The sequence below is a fragment of the Nerophis ophidion genome, linkage group LG26, assembly GCF_033978795.1.
Source record: "Nerophis ophidion isolate RoL-2023_Sa linkage group LG26, RoL_Noph_v1.0, whole genome shotgun sequence".
In the NCBI taxonomy this organism is placed as follows: Eukaryota; Metazoa; Chordata; class Actinopteri; order Syngnathiformes; family Syngnathidae; genus Nerophis; species Nerophis ophidion.
In genome coordinates, this window is record NC_084636.1 from 31,910,156 (window position 1) to 31,931,693 (window position 21,538).

At 42.3% G+C, this 21,538-nt stretch overlaps 2 protein-coding genes across 3 annotated transcripts in view; one reads left to right on the forward strand and one right to left on the reverse strand.

Annotated features, from left to right (window-relative positions):
- Positions 1–2,922, forward strand: part of LOC133543487 (fibronectin type III domain-containing protein 9) — a 4,042-nt gene extending 1,120 nt beyond the window's left edge. The window contains exon 2 of the mRNA XM_061888074.1: positions 2,176–2,922. Within this exon, the coding sequence (XP_061744058.1) occupies positions 2,213–2,824 (612 nt within the window). The 5' untranslated portion in view covers positions 2,176–2,212 and the 3' untranslated portion in view covers positions 2,825–2,922. The remainder of the gene's footprint in view (positions 1–2,175) is intronic.
- cyfip1 (cytoplasmic FMR1 interacting protein 1) overlaps positions 1–21,538 on the reverse strand; it is a 102,358-nt gene that overhangs the window by 30,694 nt on the left and 50,126 nt on the right. For both annotated transcript variants that reach the window (XM_061887895.1, XM_061887894.1), the window contains exons 15-23: positions 21,334–21,481; positions 16,224–16,377; positions 15,997–16,153; positions 13,253–13,349; positions 7,710–7,786; positions 7,539–7,647; positions 7,360–7,479; positions 4,457–4,656; positions 4,311–4,398 (exon numbers count right to left, since the gene is read on the reverse strand). In XM_061887895.1, the coding sequence (XP_061743879.1) occupies positions 4,311–4,398; positions 4,457–4,656; positions 7,360–7,479; positions 7,539–7,647; positions 7,710–7,786; positions 13,253–13,349; positions 15,997–16,153; positions 16,224–16,377; positions 21,334–21,481 (1,150 nt within the window). The remainder of the gene's footprint in view (positions 1–4,310; positions 4,399–4,456; positions 4,657–7,359; positions 7,480–7,538; positions 7,648–7,709; positions 7,787–13,252; positions 13,350–15,996; positions 16,154–16,223; positions 16,378–21,333; positions 21,482–21,538) is intronic.

The following is a 21,538-nucleotide window of genomic DNA, read 5'->3' on the forward strand; positions in this document are numbered from 1 at the left end:
TTTACCTTTAAACAGCAATTTATGTAATTATTATTATAATAATATTGTACACATTCTGTTGCTATGGTTACACTAACTTGTTTGACTTCATTCATCTTTAAACAGCAATTTATGCAATTATTATTATTATTAATAATTCAATATTCTACACATCTTCCGTTGCTATGGTGATACTAACTTGTTTGACTTCATTCACCTTTAAAAAGCAATTTATGGAATTATATTATTTTAAATATTCAATACTCTATACATTTTCTGTTGCTATGGTTACACTAACTTGTTTGACTTCATTCACCTTTAAACAGCAATTTATACAAATATTATTACTATATTAATAATTCAATATTCTATACAACTTCAGTTGCTATGGTTACGCTAACTTGTTTGACTTCATTCACCTTAAAACAGCAATGTATGCAATTATTATGATCATAAGAAGACATGCACTATTTTCTGTACACTTTAAAGTTATAAACTGAAGACAGGATCAAAATGATTGACTTTGGGAGTTTTGAACGTGACATTTTAAATGCGGAGCAACAGTTCCATATTCTAAAAAGAAGTCAAATTGCCAGTTGAATGTTTCACCGCTGATCGTGAAGGTGGCGACCTAACGACCTCGCTGGGCATTATGTAACTTAATCGCAACCCCGCACCCTGCTGCTGGCTGAGCTTAGTTGCAGAACATCCCTTTCAGATTGCTTATTATCTTCGCTATTGTTCCGCCCTGCTGGCTGACATCTGTGTGATGCTCATGGAGGACAACCAGGTCAAACAGAATACACAATTTGGTGAATCCTTTGATCCTTAAATGCTAACGTTGGCACGCCGACAGAGTGGAACACATTTCAAGTTCTATGACTCTAGGCCGTACGCACTCAAAATTGGCTACAATAAGCTAGCATGCTAACAATTAGCATGAGTTAAGTACCATGTTATAAGACTATGATGTGTACAGAGGCAAAATAAGCTAAAAAGGTTAGCATGATAACAGCTAACAAACGACAAGTACCAAGTTATAGGAGTGAGGTGTACGGGGGGAAATATGGCTAAAAAAGTTATCATGCTAACAGTTAACAGATGTCAAGTACCAAGGTATGACCGAGTTGTGCAGGGGCATTTTTGGTTAAAAAAGTTAGCATGCTAAAAGTTAGCATGAGTCTCGTACCACATGATAGAACTTTGAGGTGTACGGGGCCATTTTTGGCTAAAAGGATTAGCATTCTAACAGTTAACATACGACAAGTATCAAGGTATGACTGAATTGTGCAGGGGAAAATTTGGCTAAAAAGTTAGCATGCTAACAGTAAACGAACAGCAAGTACCAAGTAATAGGACTGAGGTGTACGGGGGGAAATTTGGCAAAATAAGTTATCATGCTAACAGTTAACAGATGTCAAGTACCAAGGTATGACTGAGTTGTGCAGGGGCATTTTTGGCTAAAAAAGTTAGCATGCTAAAAGTTAGCATGAGTCTCGTACCACGTGACAGAACTCTGAGGTGTACGGGGCCATTTTTGGCTAAAAGGGTTAGCATGCTCACAGTTAACATACGACAAGTATCAAGGTATGACTGAGTTGTGCAGAAGCATTTTTGGCTTAAAAAAAAAAGTTAGCATGCTAACAGTTAACAAATGACAAATACAAAGGTATAGGACTGAGGTTTATGGGGGAAAATTTGGCAAATAAAAAGTTAGCATTCTAACAGGTAACATATGTCAAGCTCCACGGTATGACTCAGTTGTACCGGCATTTTTGGCTTAAAAAGTTAGCATGCCAACAATAAACATCTGTCAAGTACCAAGTTATAGGACTGAGATATAGGGGGGAAAATTTGGCAAAAAAAAGTTAGCATGCTAACAGTAAACAGATTTCAAGCACCAAGGTATGACTGAGTTGTACAAGGGCATTTTTGGCTAAAAAAGTTAGCATGCTAACAGTTAAACGACAAGTACCACATTATAAGACTGAGGTATATGGGGGCATTTTTGGCTTAAAAAGTTAAAATGCTAACAGTTAATATACAAAAAGTTCCAAGTTACAGGATTGAGGTGTACGGGGGCATTTTTGGCTTAAAAAGTTAAAATGCTAACAGTTAATATATGACAAGTTTCAAGTTATAGGACAGATTTACGGGGGCACCTGCTGATATGTATTTGGGATCCGTCACCTCCAGGTGTTTCTCTCTGAGCGCCACACTCTCAGGAAACGTCATGGGGATCACAGTCTACAACGTTTCATCCACCTGCGCCCGCGTGAGCTGGCCGGCGGCCCCCGGCTGCCTGGACTCCTTCTACAGCGTCATGTACGACCCCAAGTGGAGCAGCCTCCTGCTGGGCTTCAAGCGCAGGAGCTTCATGCACGAGGAGCGCATCCCCGTCAGCCAGACCAGCACCCGCCTGGCCAACCTGCTGCCGCAGACCGCCTATTTCCTGTGCGTCACTTGCCAGGCCGCCGACCCGCTGCGCGACCAATGCCAAGTGTTTGTTACTCTGAGCGACGGCGAGGCTCAGGACCGGGCCGGCTGGGAGAGCGGCGTGGGGGTGTGGCTGACCTGCTGCGTATTGCTGCTGCTCGCAGCCGCCGCGCTGCTGTGGGGGTGCCGGCACAACGGCCGCAATGTCCCCGCTAGGGGAGCCGACGACCGCCCCGCGGCGACTGACACGGTCAGTGAGGACGGACCCGCATCCGGACGCCTGTGCACCCCACGGGGCAGCTGTGACACCGGCGCCAAAAGGGGCGCGGTGATGCGAACGCCGCTCCTGGCCAACCGTGACCATGAGCTGAGGACGCTGGCTAAGAAGTCTGCAAGCGAGCTAGTTTGAAACCTTGTGTTGTACGACGATCAGCATTCATCTTCCATCCATCCATTTTGTACCGCTTGTCCCTTTTGGGGTCTTGTTGGATAAATTAAAAGGTTTCCCTGACTCATCAATTCTTTCAGGCTGCACTTGATCAGGTCATGCTAATAGCCAGCATGTCGATGTCAACATGCTAACTGTAAGCATGTCGATGTCAACATGCTAACTGTAAGCATGTCGATGTCAACATGCTAACAGCCAGCATGTCGATGTCAACATGCTAACTGTAAGCATGTCAACGTCAACATGCTAATAGTTAGCATGTCGATGCCAACATGCTAACAGCCAGCATGTCGATGCCAATATGCTAACAGCCAGCATGTCGATGTCAACATGCTAACTGTAAGCATGTTGAAGTCAACATGCTAACAGCCAACATGTTAACAGCCAGTACGTCGATGTCAACATGCTAACAGCCAGCATGTCGATGCAAACATGCTAACAGCCAGCTTGTCAATGTCAACATGCTAACAGCCAGCATGTCGATGCAAACATGCTAACAGCCAGCTTGTCAATGTCAACATGCTAACAGCCAACGTCAACATGCTAACAGCCAACATGTCAATGTCAACATGCTAACAGCCAGCATGCTGATGTCAACATGCTAACAGTTAGCATGTCAATATCAACATGCTTACAGCCAGCATGTCGATGTCAACATGCTAACAGCCAGCATGTCGATGTCAACATGCTAACAGCCAGCATGTCAATGTCAACATGCTAACAGCCAGCATGTCGATGTCAACGTGCTAACTGTAAGCATGTTGAAGTCAACATGCTAACAGCCAACATGTTAACAACCAGCACGTTGATGTCAACATGCTAACAGCCAGCATGTTGAAGTCAACATGCTAACAGCCAGCTTGTTAATGTCAACATGCTAACAGTCAGCATGTTAATGTCAACATGCTTACAGTCAGCATGTTGATGTCAACATGCTAACAGCCAGCATGTTAATGTCAACATGCTTACAGTCAGCATGTTGATGTCAACATGCTAACAGCCAGCATGCCAATGTCAACATGCTAACAGCCAGCATGTCGATGTCAACGTGCTAACAGCCAGCATGTCGATGTCAACGTGCTAAAAGTCAGCATGTCAATGTCAACATGCTAACAGCCAGCATGTCGATGTCAACGTGCTAACAGTCAGCATGTCAATGTCAACATGCTAACAGCCAGCATGTCAATGTCAACATGCTAACAGTCAGCATGTTGATGTCAACATGCTAACAGCCAGCATGTCAATGTCAACATGCTAACAGTCAGCATGTCAATGTCAACATGCTAACAGTCAGCATGTCAATGTCAACATGCTAACAGACAGAATTTTCCTACACGATATGCAAGTAAGGGCCCCTTCTCTTTCTCCCTATCACTTTTCATACAGTATATGCAAGTAGGGGCCCCTTCTCTTTGAAGAGCCCTGATTGAGGTTGAGAGCCACTGACCTTGGAGCCAAAAAGGTACTGGGGTTGGGCGTTGGGCGGCTTGTCCCTCTGGAACTCCTGGGAGAAAGGCAGCACGGTGCGCACAAACCTGGACACAAAGTAGGGGCCTCAGCGATGATGTCATAGACGTGCTGGCACGCCCTCACCTGTTGGTGGAGCCGTTGTAGCAGTAGTTGGGCAGGAAGTCGTAGTTGAGCTCCCAGAAGACGTGCAGCGTGATGCGGCCGTACGGCGCAGACACGTTGTGGTTGGCCTCGCGGAACATGGCGTCAAAGCTGTCCAGAGTCAGGAACTTGCAGAGGAGCTTGTGAGTCAGGCGGTTGATCTCCACCAGGCCTTCCAGCTCCTGCAGACACACCACACGCTAACATCTCACATGTCCTGTGCAAGCCTCTTTTTTTTGTAAAGCTATTTTTCCATGTGTCGCTTATTTTGGCATTTGTCGCATGCAAACTGTTAGCATGCAAGTTTTTTGTAGGCTATTTCTGCAGGTGTGCTTTATTTTGGTATTTGACACATGCTAACTGTTAGCATTCAACATTCTTTTTTTTCTTAGCTATTTTTGCTTGTGTCATTTATTTTGGCATTTGTTGCATGCTAACTGTTAGCATGCAAGCTTTTTTTAAGCTAATTTTGCATTTTTGCAGCTTTTTTGTTTTACCTATTTTGCAGATGTCCTTTATTTTGGTACTGGACGCATGCTAACTGTTAGCATGCAAGGTTGGGGTTTTTTTAGCTATTTTTGCATGTGTCGTTTATTTTTGCATTTGTTGCATTCTAAAGTATTTAAAGTATTTGTGATTCTGATTCTTAGCATGCAATATTTATTTTAGCTATTTTTGCAGGTGTCATTCATTTTGGTACTTTTTACATGCTAACTGTTGAACTTTTTTTTTAGCTATTTTCGCAGATGTCCTTTATTTTTGTACTTGACATATGCTAACTGTTAACATGCAAGCTTTTTTGTGTGTTTTGGCTATTTTTGCAAGTGTTGTTTATTTAGGCATTCTAACTGTTAGCATGCAATATTTTTTTTTGCTATTTTTGCAGGTGTCATTCATTTTGGTACTTTTCGCATGCTAACTGTTAGCTAAACTTTGCTTTAGCTATTTTTGAAGATGTCAATCAATCGATCAATGTTTACTTATATAGCCCTAAATCACTAGTGTCTCAAAGGGCTGCACAAACCACCACGACATCCTCGGTAGGCCCACATAAGGGCAAGGAAAACTCACACCCAGTGGGACGTCGGTGACAATGATGACTATGAGAACCTTGGAGAGGAGGAAAGCAATGGATGTCGAGCGGGTCTAACATGATACTGTGAAAGTTCAATCCATAATGGATTCATAAGATAATAATAATAATAATAAATAATAATGGATCATAATAAGATGTCCTTTGTTTTGGTACTTGACACATGCTAACTATTAGCATACAAGCTTTTTTGTAAGCTATTTTTACAGGTGCATTTTACTTTGGTACTGGACACATGCTAAATGTTAGAATGCAAGCTTTTTTTTTTTTTTAAGCTATTTTTGCATGTGTCATTTATTTCGGCATTTGTTGCATTCTAACTGTTAGCATGCAATATTTTTTTTGAGCTATTTTTGCAGGTGTAGTTCATTTTGGTACTTTTTGCATGCTAACTGTTAGCTTAACTTTTTTTTATAGCTATGTTTGCAGATCTCCTTTATTTTGCTACTAGACACATGCTAACTGTTAGCATGCAAGCTTTTTTGTAAACTATTTTTGCAGATGTCCTTTATTTTGGTACTGGACACATGCTAACTGTTAGCATGCACACTATTTTTTTTTTTTAAACTATTTTTGCATGTGTTGTTTATTTTGGCATTGGTTGCATTCTAACTGGGGCGCAATAGTTCGGTTGGTAGAGTGGCCGTGCTTGCAACGTCTGGGTTCCAGGTTCGATCCCTGCTTCCACCATCCTAGTCACTGCCGTTGTGTCCTTGAGCAAGACCCTTTACCCACCTGCTCGCAGTGGCACCCACACTGGGTTAAATGTAACTTAGATATTGGGTTTCACTATGTAAAGTGCTTTGAGTCACTAGAGAAAAGCGCTACATAAATATAATTCACTTCACTTCACAACTGTTAGCATACAAGATTATTTTTGCAGGTTTCATTCATTTTAGTACTTTTCGCATGCTAACTGTTAGCTAAACTATTTTGCAGATGTCCTTTATTTTGGTACTTGACACATGCTAACGTTCTGTTTTGGCTATTTTTGCTTGTGTTTATTTTGGCATTTGTTGCATTGTAACTGTTAGCAGGTAAACCTGTTTTGTGGCTATTTTTGCAGGTGTCGCATGTTAACTGCTAGCACGCCAGCTTCTTTACCTAGTGCTGTTTATTTTGGCACTTGGCGCATGCCAACTGTTTGCATGTTGACATTAACAGCTTTTAAGCTAATTTCACATGTATACACGGAGGTCTGATATTTTTGTACTTGCCAATGCTGAATGTTTAGCATGTAACATTCTAGAATTGCAACATACAAGCTTTTTTGGCAAATGTTTCAGACATACACCTAACAGTCTTTCATTTGGGTAGGTGACACATGCTTACTGTTAGCATGCTAACAGTCAACATGTTAGCTGAAGGCATACACCCCAGAGTTGTACATTTTGGTACTTTATGCATGCGAACTGTCATTTTAACATTTCAGCTTGGCTTTTCAGCATCCTCACGTAATTTCTCACAAAATTGCATTTTCTAGTTAATGGACTTTAAGTTGAAGTGGAGTAGCATTTGTTTTTGGTAACACCTAGTGGCCACAACAATTAGCACGTTAAATGATGTGGACACATTTGTTACTTGGCCTTGGAAGGTTTGTGTAATTATGTTGACAAATGTGCTGTTTAACTGTTCAATGATTATTACCTTTGTCTAGCTTGTGTGCTATTGTGTGCTTAGCTGTTGTGTAGCTGCTAGCTCCTCGTAGCCTACAGCCTAGTGTGTCTACCTTTTGTAAATGACTTGGTGAAAACAGAAGAAAGTCATGGTTATGGAGCAAATAAGGTTCTACCATGATGGAGGTGAGGTCCTCGCTCTCAAAGCGGTTGATGGCCAACTCCAGGGACTTGTAGAGAGCGGCCGAGATCCTCTGGGTGATCAGCCGGTTCAGGTCTATGGAGCGTCCCAGGAGCTGCGGGAAGACCACCGAGTCAGAAGATGCAGACGGCGGGAGCAGGGGGAGGAACATGCCTGGACGTGGCGCTGCTTCAGCAGGGTCTCGTAGCGGTTGGAGGAGGGCCAGGGGATGTTGGCTCCCTGGTTCTTGCAGTCGGCCCTCAGACGTTTGTCCAGCAGGAGACTAGGGGAACCCAGACAGCGTTATTACGCTCCCGTGGAGGAGAATCCACTCTGATGAGCTACCTTCCGGCCAGGATCTTGTAGTAGGCAAAGATCTGATCGGCCAGCTTGTAGACGAACTGATCAAAGCACAAGTTGACCTGAAAGAAGACAAGAAGATGTTGCAGTGGAACCTCCATGGAGCCAAATGTACCTGCCAGTACTACGCTTCATTCGCTCTTTTTGTCCCGCGCCTGCGGGCAAAAAGCAGGGCGCAACGCTGCAGACGGAGGCGGAGCTCCCCCAGGTCACTACTTGTCACTTCAGTTTCAGTTCATTTGGAACATGCATGTGATACAATGTCATGCATCACATGTTTCATTACAGCACGTCCGAAAAGGAGCAGGAAGAAGCTGGGCTTAGGGCTGGGCGATATATCCATATACTCGATAGATGACGGGTTTGTCTCTGTGCGATACAGAAAATGACTATATCGTGATATTGGAGTATACGTTCTCACGCAGTTGCTTTTAGCTGCGGGCATTACACTACACCAGGGGTGCCCATTACGTCGAACGCGAGCTACCAGTCGACCGCGGGGGGTGTGTCAGTCGATCTCCAGCCAGGCTTTTAAAAAAAATAGACCTAAAAATTAGTGATCATCAATCTTCACCAAGACGTCACTTAAATGACATTCACGGTACCGGAGCGTCTTGTGAGATGACGCTGGCTGCTGCAAGATCATTATTATGAAAATATGACCGAGAGGAAGGCGAGAAACACTTTTTATTTCAACAGACTCTCGCGCCGTACCTTCCGTCAAAACTCTAAAGGCCGACTGCACATTTCCTATCTTCACAATAAAAGCCCTGCTTCATGCTGCCTGCGCTAACTAAAGTCTCAGAAAGCTGGCGTGCACAAGCGATCCCTCAGAAAGCTGGCGTGCACATCACTTGTGCACGCCAGCTTTCTGAGACTTTTGTTAGCGCAGGCAGCATGAAGCAGGGCTTTTATTGTGAAGATAGGAAATGTGCAGTCGGCCTTTAGAGTTTTGACGGAAGGGACGGCGCGAAAGTCTGTTGAAATAAAAAGTGTTTCTCGCTTTCCTCTCCGTCATTTTTTCATAATAATGAACTGGCAGCAGCCAGCGTCATCTCACAAGACCCTCGGGTGCCGTGAATGTCAATCAAGCAAGCTGCGGAATTTGCCGCCAATGTTTTTCTTGTAAAGTGTATGGAAGCTGGATGAATTAGATGCCAAAAACCAACCACTTTCATGTGGTATTGTACAGAAAGGACAACTTTTTTTCTCCTCCATTTGAAAATGTGGGCGTTATCATCATTACTGTGTGATTCCAATCAATGCAAGTCATCAGAATCAGGTAATACACCAACTTATATTCTTGTCTTTGTGAAAGAAAGACATCTATATGTGTTACACATGCTTGTATTATCATTAAACACATTTAACTTGTTTACAAAAATGTCTCTTTCATAAATAAATAAATATAAATGATATATATAAATGAGGTAGATCCCCTCGAGTTGGTCAATTGAAAAGTAGCTCGCCTGCAGAAAAAGTGTGGGCACCCCTGCACTACAGGCTCTTCCCACTCTTTCTTGTCTCTCCTTCTCACAGAGACGTAAACCAAGCGCACCTTCTTATAAACGCCACGTGTGCAACAGCACACCCTCCCGCGGAGCAGAAAGGTAGCGACATGGTACCATTAGCTGTGATGCTAACGGTGAGGTGCGGGTGGTAATACGAGAGAGACAAGGTGCGAATCTGGGAACAAATGAAGGAAGAATTCATTCCCAAGAAAAACAGGAGGGGGTCCATTGTCTGGTGGTGGTTTGGCTTCAAGCAGGAATAGGTTAAACATTTTCTCGGCAAAAGCGTTGCTACAAAAAGTAGCAGCAGTGCTATTGTAGCATCGTTTGAAAAGTCCCCCGAATAAGGAGTGCTTGAAACTCCGCATGTATACATCTCCGGCCGGTGCCACACCAACAAAATGCTGAGACAACGATTTCTCAACACCGTATGGAGAAAAAAAAGTCAACAACAGGAGATAACGTCCGCAGGAACCTACCACATAGCGAAGGACATACACTATTTGATTTCCTATTATGCAGCTCATTTTTATTTTACAGTTACTGAAATATCTTGAGTGACATCATGCACAAAAGTGCACTTTATTTGTTTTTAACTATTGTAGTGGCGTTCGGTACAAAAAGTGCACTTTAATTTAGTGTTCTTTTGATGTCATCTTAGTGACATCATGCACAAAAGTGCAGTCATAGCTTGTTTAAAAATGTCTCTGACAATATTGCACTTTCTGTTTTGGAAATGACATGAATGTTTGTGCCACTGCTTAATAACTGTTTAATAAATACACTTTTGCTAAATTGACTTAGTTGTGATTTCCCTCTCTGCATGAAAGTTTAAAATGAGCATATATTAATGCAGTATGAACAAGAATGTGTTAATGTAGACACATGGAATCATCACACTGCTGTGATTATATGCATCAAGTGTTCATTTAAGGCGGGGGCGCTCACACTTTTTCTGCAGGCGAGCTACTTTTCAATTGACCAAGTCGAGGAGATCTACCTCATTCCTATTTATAATTTATATTTATTTATTTATGAAAGAGACATTTTTGTTAACAAGTTAATGGTGTTTAATGATAATACAAGCATGTTTAACACATAGATTCCTTTCTTTCATGAAGACAAGAATATAAGTTGGTGTATTTGATTCTGATGACTTGCATTGATTGGAATTAGACAGTGGTGCTGATAACGTCCACATTTTCAAATGGAGGAAAAAAAAAAGTCCTCCTTTCTGTCCAATACCACATGAAAGTGGTTGGATTTGGCATCTCATTTGTCCAACTTGCATACTCGTTTTTAAACACTTTGTTATGAGAGTAGCATATGTGTGTGGCCCTTTAATGTCTGGCAGCAGGTGAGTGACGCCAGTGAGTGTGCGGGTGGGCAAGCAAGTGAGAAAGCGGTCGCTGAGGGCGGGGGAGAAATACATTGGCATCAAACTCCGTAGCTTGCTAGCTTGTGCACGCTAGCTTTCTGAGACTCTTATTTTGTTAGCACAGGCAGGATGAAACAGGTCTTTTATGGTGAAGACAGGAACTGTGCAGTCGTTCTTTAGAGTTTTGACAGTAGGTACGGAGTCTCTAGAAATAAAATGTGTTTCTCTGCGTCCGCCCTGTTAGTGATTTTTTTCTTAAATATGAGCTCGCAGCAGCCAGCGTCATCTCACAAGATCCTCGGGTGCCGAGAATGTCAAACAACTGACGAAAGTGAAGTCTTGGTATGATTGATGATTGCTCATTTTTATGTCTATTTTTTAATGCCTGGCTTGAGATCGACTGACACACCCTCCGAGATCGACCAGTCGATCGCGATCGACGTAATGGGCACCCCTGATTTAAGGGTAAGGCAAAATATGGAGATATATATCGTGTATCGTGACTTTGGTTGGGTATCGAGTATAGAGTATTGATTCGAACCGGGACTAACTTTCCGATTCTCCTGGAATCTGTCAAAAGTTAAAATTTCGATTCCTAGTTTCGATACCCAGTCCGCCGACCGGAAAAAAATAATAAGTCCGCCGACCCGGAAGAAGAAGCCGCTGAACACCAACGAAGAAGCGCCCACCGCCGTAAGTGATAGCATAGCCGAGCCTATGTAGCCGAGGGAGTCAGTCAAGCATAGATAGCGGGCGTCGACGGTCGAAAGTGTGGCTTTATTTTACTAAAAAAATGAAATATCGGCGAAATGTAAGACGTGCGACAGGACTGTTTCGTGCTTAGGAGGGTGCACGTCGAACATGATGAAGCACCTCCGAGTTCATGGAGTACAAATAAATGCGTGTGCCGTCTTGGACAGGAGACACTATCTGTCCAGAACGCTCACGCATCCTCCCTGAGAAGGCGGATATGGTCATTTTTCTAAACAAGAACTGTCTCTGATTTTATACTGTACCTGCTGCTAATCTGGACTGGGTTTTGCAAGTTGTTTCTTATTGTTTATTTGCTTTTCTGCACCAGGTTAGCCCATCAGTGGGAGCACGGTAACATGTTTAAGTCCCTGCAGCATCACACACTTGTGTGTGTAAATGTGTTTTCATGAGGTTTCCTGCAGCATCATACACTTATGAAAATGTGTTTTCATGAGGTTTTCAAAAATAAAGCTCTCTTGATGAAAGTTTACCCCTGTGAAAATGTATTCATAATGTATAATATTTATATTCAAGTTCATAGATTTGATATTTATATTCTAGTTGAAAACAGCCCTGTGAGGAATTTATAGTAAAGTTCATAAAAAGTTAATAGAATTAAAATTGATGGAGAGTGTCTGACTATTTCATTAAGAAAGACTGTAGGTTAGCTACCTCATTTAAAAAATTCAAAACTTTTTTTTGACCTTGCCTTTTTTTTTAAAGAAAGAATTGGAATCGAGAATCGTCAGGAATCGGAATCGAAACAAAAAATCTGAATAGTTCGAATTCAAACGATACCCAACCCTAATCGTGACATGGCCTAAAAACATTGAGATATTAAAAAAAGGCTGTATCGCCCAGCCCTGCTGTGGTCTATCGAATAATTGGCCAGACGTAAGCAGCCTTCATGATTGATGGGATAGGAACTCAAACTGTTGCGGTTCCTGAACTAAAGGGCAAACTGGATAACATCTCGGAGAAGTGTTCCGCTCTGCAAGGTGATATTGTGGTCAGTTTTAATAACCAGTGCAGAAAAATTAGACTCTCGGAAATCCCTTCCTACCTTCCTTATGAGGACATTGGGAAGGGTTTTGACTCTGCAAGGCGAGACTTGGAACGCCTCAGCAAGCAGCTGTTATCTATCACGATGTCACTCTGCGGAATGAGGCAAAAGGCTGTGGCACCGTAGGAAGCGACTTCTAGGCTACCCAAGGACTACTTCTATACAGATACACACACACATACACCCCAACCCACAAGTATGGCCCTTTTAACTGTTACAAGTCTTGAGTAATTTGTGCTTATGCTGTATGTGCTTATGTTTACTTAGGTTTTTTTCCCTGGCTTGGCCATATTTTCCTTTTCTTTAAATTTTTTGAACGGGCGTAGCTTTAGAAGTTAAAGCAGATCCAGCTCTAGTGAAAGACCAAACCGTCATGTAGCACTGGTGCTAAACAAAAACAAGATCATAAAAATGTCCACTCTCACTGGGATGTTTGTATCTTTCAGCACCGTTCTTGTGCTCCTCGTTGAGCTGGTAATTTCAACATCATTTCAAGAAAAATGCTGGAAGAGCCAGCATACCTCTCAAAACTTGCCAGTAGCCTGGGGCACTGTGAGCAAGGTGCTGTGTGAGTGTGCCACAAAAAAGTAGTTCCTTGGTGATACGTCACTGTACCTTGGTTGATGTATTATGCAGGTCACTGCACGGAGATGGAGTTTGTAGGCGATATAGAAGGATTCCCGTTACTTGCATTGCTAGCTGCCTTGTGCTAGCAGTTTTGTACTATTTGAGAGAAAGACGCCTCTTGTCCCGCATGGCAATTGTGGATCATTCCAAAAAAAAGTGCAGTTTTCCTTTACGTGTTTCACTGGGGAGTGCATACCTCAGCCTCGATTTCATCGTAGAGGAACTGCTTCCGAAACTTGGTCAAGGCGTAGTGGGCGCTGTCGTTGTACAAGTCCAGCGGATAGAGCACATACCTGAAACATGTGGCAGAACAGCCACAGCAAACGTTACCATTTTGTTCCAGACCACAGCAAACGCTGCCATGTTGTTCCAGACAACAGCAATTGTTACAATGTTGTTCCAGACCACAGCAAACATTGCTATGTTGTTCCAGACCATAGCAATTGTTACAATGTTGTTTCCAGAACGCAGCGAACGTTGCCAGGTTGTCCCAGACCACAGCAATTGTTACAATGTTGTTCCAGCCCACAGCAAACGTTGGCATGTTGTTCCAAACCACAGAAATTGTTACAATGTTGTTCCAGACCACAGTAAACGTTGCCATGTTGTTCCAGACCACAGCAAACGCTGCCATGTTGTTGCAGACCACAGCAATTGTTACAATGTTGTTCCAGACCACAGTAAACGTTGCCATTTGTTCCAGACCACAGCAATTGTTACAACTCTGTTACAGACCACAGTACACGTTGCCATGTTGTTCCAGACCACAGTAAACATTGCCATGTTGTTCCAGACTACAGCAATTTTTACCATTTTGTTCCCAACCACAGCAAACGTTGCCATGTTGTTCAGGACCACAGCAATGTTACAACTTTGTTACAGACCACAGTAAACGTTGCCATGTTGTTCCAGACCACAGCAATTGTTACAACTTTGTTACAGACCACAGTACACGTTGCCATGTTGTTCCAGACAACAGTAAACATTGCCATGTTGTTCCAGACCACAGTAATTTTTACCATTTTGTTCCTAAACACAGCAAACGTTGCCATGTTGTTCCGGACCACAGCAATTGTTACAACTTTGTTACAGACCACAATAAATGTTGCCATGTTGTTCCAGATCACTGCAATTTTTACCATTTTGTTCCTAACCACAGCAAAAGTTGCCATGTTGTTCCAGACCATAGCAAACGTTGCCATGTTGTTCCAGACCACAGAAATGGTAAAATATTGTTCCAGACCACAGCAAATGTTACTCAGCTTGCAAAGATTGTAATAAATCCATCAGAAGAAGACGGCCTGCCGTTGCCACACACATCTATACCTAGCCAATCATTTCCAGGAGTTATCTCACCCTCTGGGAAGTTGTACTAATGCTTTCCAAAGTTGTAAAAAAAGTGCAGAATAAACATTAAATTTCTGTCAAAAAAAGATTTGTATCAGCCTACGACACAGTCATTTTGATAGTAGGCTAATATAGCTATATAGACACTTACGTACATCATGTGTTGTCTTCATTTTAACACTTCGTGGGGTGGTATAGCTCGGTTGGTAGAGCGGCCGTGCCAGCAACTTGAGGGTTGCCGTTGTGTCCTTGGGCAAGACACTTTACCCACCTGCTCCCAGTGCCAGCCACACTGGTTTAAAATGTAACTTACATATTGGGTTTCACTATGTAAAGCACTTTGAGTCACTAGAGAAAAAGCGCTATATAAATATAGTTCACTTATATAAGACTTTTAAAGTCATTTTGATAGTAGGTTATTATAGAAACATCATGTGTGGCCTTCATTATAACACTTATATAACGCTTTTAAAGTCATTTTGATAGTAGGCTAATAGACACATCATGTGTTGCCTTCATTATAACACTTATATAGAACTTTTGAAGTAATTTTGATAGTAGGCTAATATAGCTAATATAGAAACTTACATCATGTGTTGTCTTCATTATAACACTTATATAATACTTTTAAAGTCATTTTGATAGTAGGCTAATACAAACACATCATGTGTTGCTTTCATTATAACACTTATATAAGACTTTTAAAGTAATTTTGATAGTAGGCTAATAAAGCTAATATAGACACATCATGTGTTGCCCTCATTTTAATGCTTAGATAAGACTTTTAAAATAATTTTGATAGTAGGCTAATAAAGCTAATATAGACACATCATGTGTTGCCCTCATTTTAATGCTTAGATAAGACTTTTAAAATAATTTTGATAGTAGGCTAATATAGACACATACATCATGTGTTGCCTTCATTAAAACACTTACATAAGACTTTCAAAGTAATTTTGATAGTAGGCGAATAAAGCTAAGATAGACATTTACATCCTGTGTTGTCTTCATTATAACACTTAAAAAAAGGCTTTTACATTTTTTGCAGCTTCAGATAGATTTATTTTTGTATTTTTGCTCCAATATGTATCTTTCAAAATTTTGGGTTGCTAACCCCTGACCTATTGGTACACAAAATAATAACATTTAAATATTTAAACAGTGTTACTGTTCAAGCAATGCGGCTGAAAATATTAAAAATACTTGTTAAATAAAATGCCTGGGCTTGTTTTAATAAATGATTGGGCCTACTACTTTGCTGCCGTATTTCAGTGTTGGTCATTATGGTGGACATTTTCTGAGGAGGTACTTTGTCAAAAAGTTTAAGAACCTACTAGACATTTCCGAGTACAGTGGCTCTAAAAAATACAATTAAACAGCAGAGCTAGTTTGACATTTTCATTTGCCGGTGCAACTTTCAGAATGAAAGAGGAATTACAGTGCAGCCGTGGATTAGGTCTAATCCGTCACAAATCAAGATAATCCTGCAGCAAAAACATGGCAACGTGTACTGTTACAGTAATCCCAATTTTTTAGAGACATCTGACTATGTGTGTGAATTATGTGTAAGTTGATACAGAAAATCGTCCTCACTCCATCATTGACGACTCCTTGGTCTCCAGGATGTGGTCTGTGAGGATCCAGGGCATGGACATCTCAATGGGGAACTGGATCCTGCGGCCCATGGTGAGCTCCAGGAAGAACTCCCTGAACCAGAGCTGGGAGAGGTCGCAACATTTCTGCAGGGTTTCTACATGGGACAGGGAGCGACTGGTAAATCACGTTTGTTAGCGCGACTGTGCGGGTGACCGTGGACTCACCGCTGAAGTTGAGCAGGTGGGTGTAGAAGAAGGATTCCCGGTGAAACTTCTCAATGTCCTGGATGGTGGGGCCTTCCAGACTGCTCCGCAAAGTCTTCTTGGAGCCGCTTTTGTCCGCAATGAGGGACTCCAGCATGGTCCTCACCATGTAGAGCTGCGAAGGCAGGAGACCAGATGATGAACTCATATTGTGAAAAACTGCTGCGCATGCACACAATAGCATTGAGTAGGGGTGCACAAAGAAAATGATTCACATCCGAATCGCAATATTTTTTATCCTGATTCTAAATCAATTTATGATTTTCCAAAAAAACTAATATATATTAATGTCTATCTGTGTTGGCCCTGCGATGAGGTGGCGACTTGTCCAGGGTGTACACCGCCTTCCACCCGATTGTAGCTGAGATAGGCGCCAGCGCCCCCCGCAACCCTAAAAGGGGATAAGCGGTAGAAAATGGATGGTTGGAGATATCCAACGACATGCATCTGGGGATAGGTTGATTGGCAACACTAAATGGTCCCTAGTGTGTGAATGTTGTCTGTCTATCTGTGTTGGCCCTACGATATGAGGTGGCGACTTGTCCAGGGTGTACGCCATATATATATATATATATATATATATATATATATATACACACACACATGGGGACGGCGTGGCGAAGTTGGTAGAGTGGCTGTGTCAGCAATCTGAGGGTTACTGGTTCAATCCCCACCTTGTACCACCCTAGTCACGTCCGTTGTGTCCTTGGGCAAGACACTTCACCCTTGCTCCTGATGGGTCCTGGTGAGTGCCTTGCATGGCAGCTCCCGCCATCAGTGTGTGAATGTGTAAATGTGGAAATACTGTCAAAGCACTTTGGGCTCCTTAAAAAGGGGTAGAAAAGCGCTATACAAGTACAACCCATTTACACACACACACACACACACACACACACACACACACACACACACACACACACACACACACACACGAGAGAGAGAGTCATTTCTCTCTCTCTTCATGTAGAGCAAAAATCACCGCTTGTTTCAGAAGTAGCAAAAGTAGAAAAGCTATGTAGTAGAGATAAGCGGTTTGCGGACACAACCGTGGAGTCCGCTGATAAACCGCGGGTCAGGCGGGTGACATGACGAAAAAAATAGATTTTAAATGGATTCGGGCGGGTGGGGGTTGAACCAATTCGGAAATATATATACATAGTTAAAGTTTGTTACCCACACACGAAAAACGCAACAATAGTCAACACTTTCTTAATGGAAATTACACTAATATTATAATAATGATAAATAATATTATCACACATTGAATGTCTCTGCTGCATTGGATCAGTCTCCTTTCTTCAACAGTCAAAAGCTTTCTAACCTCACTAATGCCTTGCATCATCTATATTAGATATATAACAACGGGCGGGTGGCGGGCTGGTGTGGTTTTGATAAAATGTTGGTTCGGGTGGATTGGCGGGTGGACGACGACTTTTGTGATGCGGTTGCGGATGAAATAATTGCCTATCCGCGCATCTCTACTATGTAGCTTTGATTTTTATGTTAATTTTTATTGGAAACCGGTAGTTTAGTTTATCCCTAAGATCAGCTGCTACTGACGGTCCCTAACACAAGGCTGAAGCTTAGAGGTGACAGAGCATTTGCCGCTGCTGCTCCCAAGCTCTGGAACGACCTACCGCTGAGTGTTAGACAAGCCTCCTCTCTTCCTGTTTTTAAATCTCTCTTGAAAAACATACTTTAATTCCATGGCCTATAACACTGAGTGATATCCATCCTGCAATGGCGCCCCATTAAACACCTACTGTGAACATGTTTTTATGTTTTACTTCTTTTGTTTTATTTATTTATTCTTTATCATGTTCTGTTTATGTTGTGTCGTGTTGTGTTTGCTCGGTTCTCGTTTTTAACCTGCCCATTGTACAGCACTTTGGCTACCCTGTGGTACATTTTTAATGTGCTATATAAATAAAGTTGATTTGATTTTCCACTGGAATATTAAAAACTGTACTTATTACGGGAAAACCGTAGTTGTTGGCAGGTCTGGGAAAGAGACGGATCAAGATTTTAGTACACATTGTTTTTGGGAAATAAAGAAAAACTGAATTTAAAATAAATTATTTTCAGAGATAAAAAAGACGGATTTCCGACAACAGACGGAAAAATCACATGCCTGAATGTAAAGGAAAATGACTAATGATCTATTGCTAACGATGGATTCTGATGCGTCATCTATGTTGCTGCTCCTCGATCTTAGCGCTGCTTTCGATACCGTCGATCATAATATTTTATTAGAACGTATCAAAACACGAATTGGTATGTCAGACTTAGCCCTGTCTTGGTTTAACTCTTATCTTACTGATAGGATGCAGTGTGTCTCCCATAACAATGTGACCTCGGACTACGTTAAGGTAACGTGTGGAGTTCCCCAGGGTTCGGTCCTTGGCCCTGCACTCTTCAGCATCTACATGCTGCCGCTAGGTGACATCATACGCAAATACGGTATTAGCTTTCACTGTTATGCTGATGACACCCAACTCTACATGCCCCTAAAGCTGACCAACACGCCGGATTGTAGTCAGCTGGAGGCGTGTCTTAATGAAATTAAACAATGGATGTCCGCTAACTTTTTGCAACTCAACGCCAAAAAAACGGAAATGCTGATTATCGGTCCTGCTAGACACCGAACTCTATTTAATAATACAACTCTAACATTTGACAACCAAACAATTAAACAAGGCGACACGGTAAAGAATCTGGGTGTTATCTTCGACCCAACTCTCTCCTTTGAGGCACACATTAAAAGCGTTACTAAAACGGCCTTCTTTCATCTCCGTAATATCGCTAAAATTCGCTCCATTCTGTCCACTAAAGACGCTGAGATCATTATCCATGCTTTTGTTACGTCTCGCCTCGACTACTGTAACGTATTATTTTCGGGTCTCCCCATGTCTAGCATTAAAAGATTACAGTTGGTACAAAATGCGGCTGCTAGACTTTTGACAAGAACAAGAAAGTTTGATCACATTACGCCTGTACTGGCTCACCTGCACTGGCTTCCTGTGCACTTAAGATGTGACTTTAAGGTTTTACTACTTACGTATAAAATACTACACGGTCTAGCTCCATCTTATCTTGCCGATTGTATTGTACCATATGTCCCGGCAAGAAATCTGCGTTCAAAGGACTCCGGCTTATTAGTGATTCCCAAAGCCCAAAAAAAGTCTGCGGGCTATAGAGCATTTTCCGTTCGGGCTCCAGTACTCTGGAATGCCCTCCCGGTAACAGTTCGCGATGCCACCTCAGTAGAAGCATTTAAGTCTCACCTTAAAACTCATTTGTATACTCTAGCCTTTAAATAGACTCCCTTTTTAGACCAGTTGATCTGCCGTTTCTTTTCTTTTTCTTCTATGTCCCACTCTCCCGTGTGGAGGGGGTCCGGTCCGATCCGGTGGCCATGTACTGCTCGCCTGTGTATCGGCTGGGGACATCTCTGCGCTGCTGGTCCGCCTACGCTTGGGATGGTTTCCTGCTGGCTCCGCTGTGAACGGGACTCTCGCTGCTGTGTCTTGGATCCTCTTTGGACTGGACTCTCGCGACTGTGTTGTATCCATTGTGGATTGAACTTTCACAGTATCATGTTAGACCCGCTCGACATCCATTGCTTTCCTCCTCTCTAAGGTTCTCATAGTCATCATTGTCACCGACGTCCCACTGGGTCATTATTGTCACCAATGTCCCACTGGGTGTGAGTTTTCCTACCGAGGATGTCGTGGTGGTTTGTGCAGCCCTTTGAGACACTAGTGATTTAGGGCTATATAAGTAAACATTGATTGATTGATTGATTGAAATAAGCTCTGCTTCTTCTTACTCCTTTTCAAATGCGTTTAATAGAGAAAGTGGAAATTGTGACGCATCATGTTGTATGCAAACTAGGGCTGGGCAATATATCGATATACTCGATATATCGCGGGTTTGTCTCTGTGCGATATAGAAAATGACTAAATCGTGATATTCGAGAATACGTTCTCACGCAGTTGCTATTAGCCGCGGGCATTACACTACAGGCTCTTTCTTGTCTCTCATTCTCACGGAGACATAAAACAAGCGCACCTTCTTACATACTTGCTAAAACTAGTGAGCATCCTGGATGATGCCAGTCACCCTCTGCATAGTGTTATCAGTAGCCAGAGGAGCCTGTTCAGTGCTAGACTGCTTCATCCCAAGTGCAGGACTAATAGACTCAAGAACTCCTTTGTCCCACACATCATTAGACTGTACATCTCCTCTCTGGGACGGGGGACGGGGGGTATTAGGATGATAGGGGATGCAAAACATTAACAGTGCAATACATTTTCATAACATGGTCACTACTGCCTACTTTGTCTTGTTATATTCTTATTTTACTGTTATATTGTTATTACCATTGTTTTTATTCTTTTTGTTATATTTGTCTATTTTGTTTCCTTTTAAACCCCCATTATTTACTTTTTACTTTTTTTTCTTTAAATTGATCTCAACTCTGTACACTGCTGCTGGAATTTTAATTTTCCTGAAGGAACTCTCCTGAAGGAATCAATAAAGTACTATCTATCTATCTATACGTAACATACTGTCACATCCTACGTCACATACGTGTACGCCCTCGCGGAGCAGAGAGGTAGCAGCATGGGTAAGGTTAGCTGTGATGCTAAAATGAAGGAATAATTAATTCCCAAGAAAAACAGCAAGGGGGTCCATCGTCTGGCGGTGGTTTGGCTTCAATCGGGAATATGTCGAATAGACAACTTTAATTTGTCAAGTGTGGGGGACAACTGTTGCTACCAAAAGTAGCATAACTGCTAATATGTAGCATCATTTGAAAAGTCACCTGCTAATAACTGTTTAATAAATCCAGTTTTGGTCAATTGACTTAGTTGTGATTTCCCTCTCTGCATAAAACTTTAAAATGAGCATATATTAATGATATTATATGCATCAAGTGTTCATTCAAGGCTAAGGCAAAATATCCAGATATATATTGTATATCGGGATATGGCCTAAAAATATCGAGATATTAAAAAAAGGCTATATCGCCCAACACTAATGCAAACATCAGGAAAGAGCGTGACACCTGAGTGCTGGAGGGTCCTACAGCCCGTCTGGGAACCTTGATGTCAAATCCGCCCTTGGGGTCCTTCTCCCCGCGGAGGGCCGGGTCGTTGTGCGGCTCTCGGCCCGTCTCCCAATCGCACACCGTCTTCCTGATGGCCTGGAGGACACTGTGGGAAGGGAGGACACGCACAGCTGCACAGTCTGCCACGGCCAGGCAACGCTTC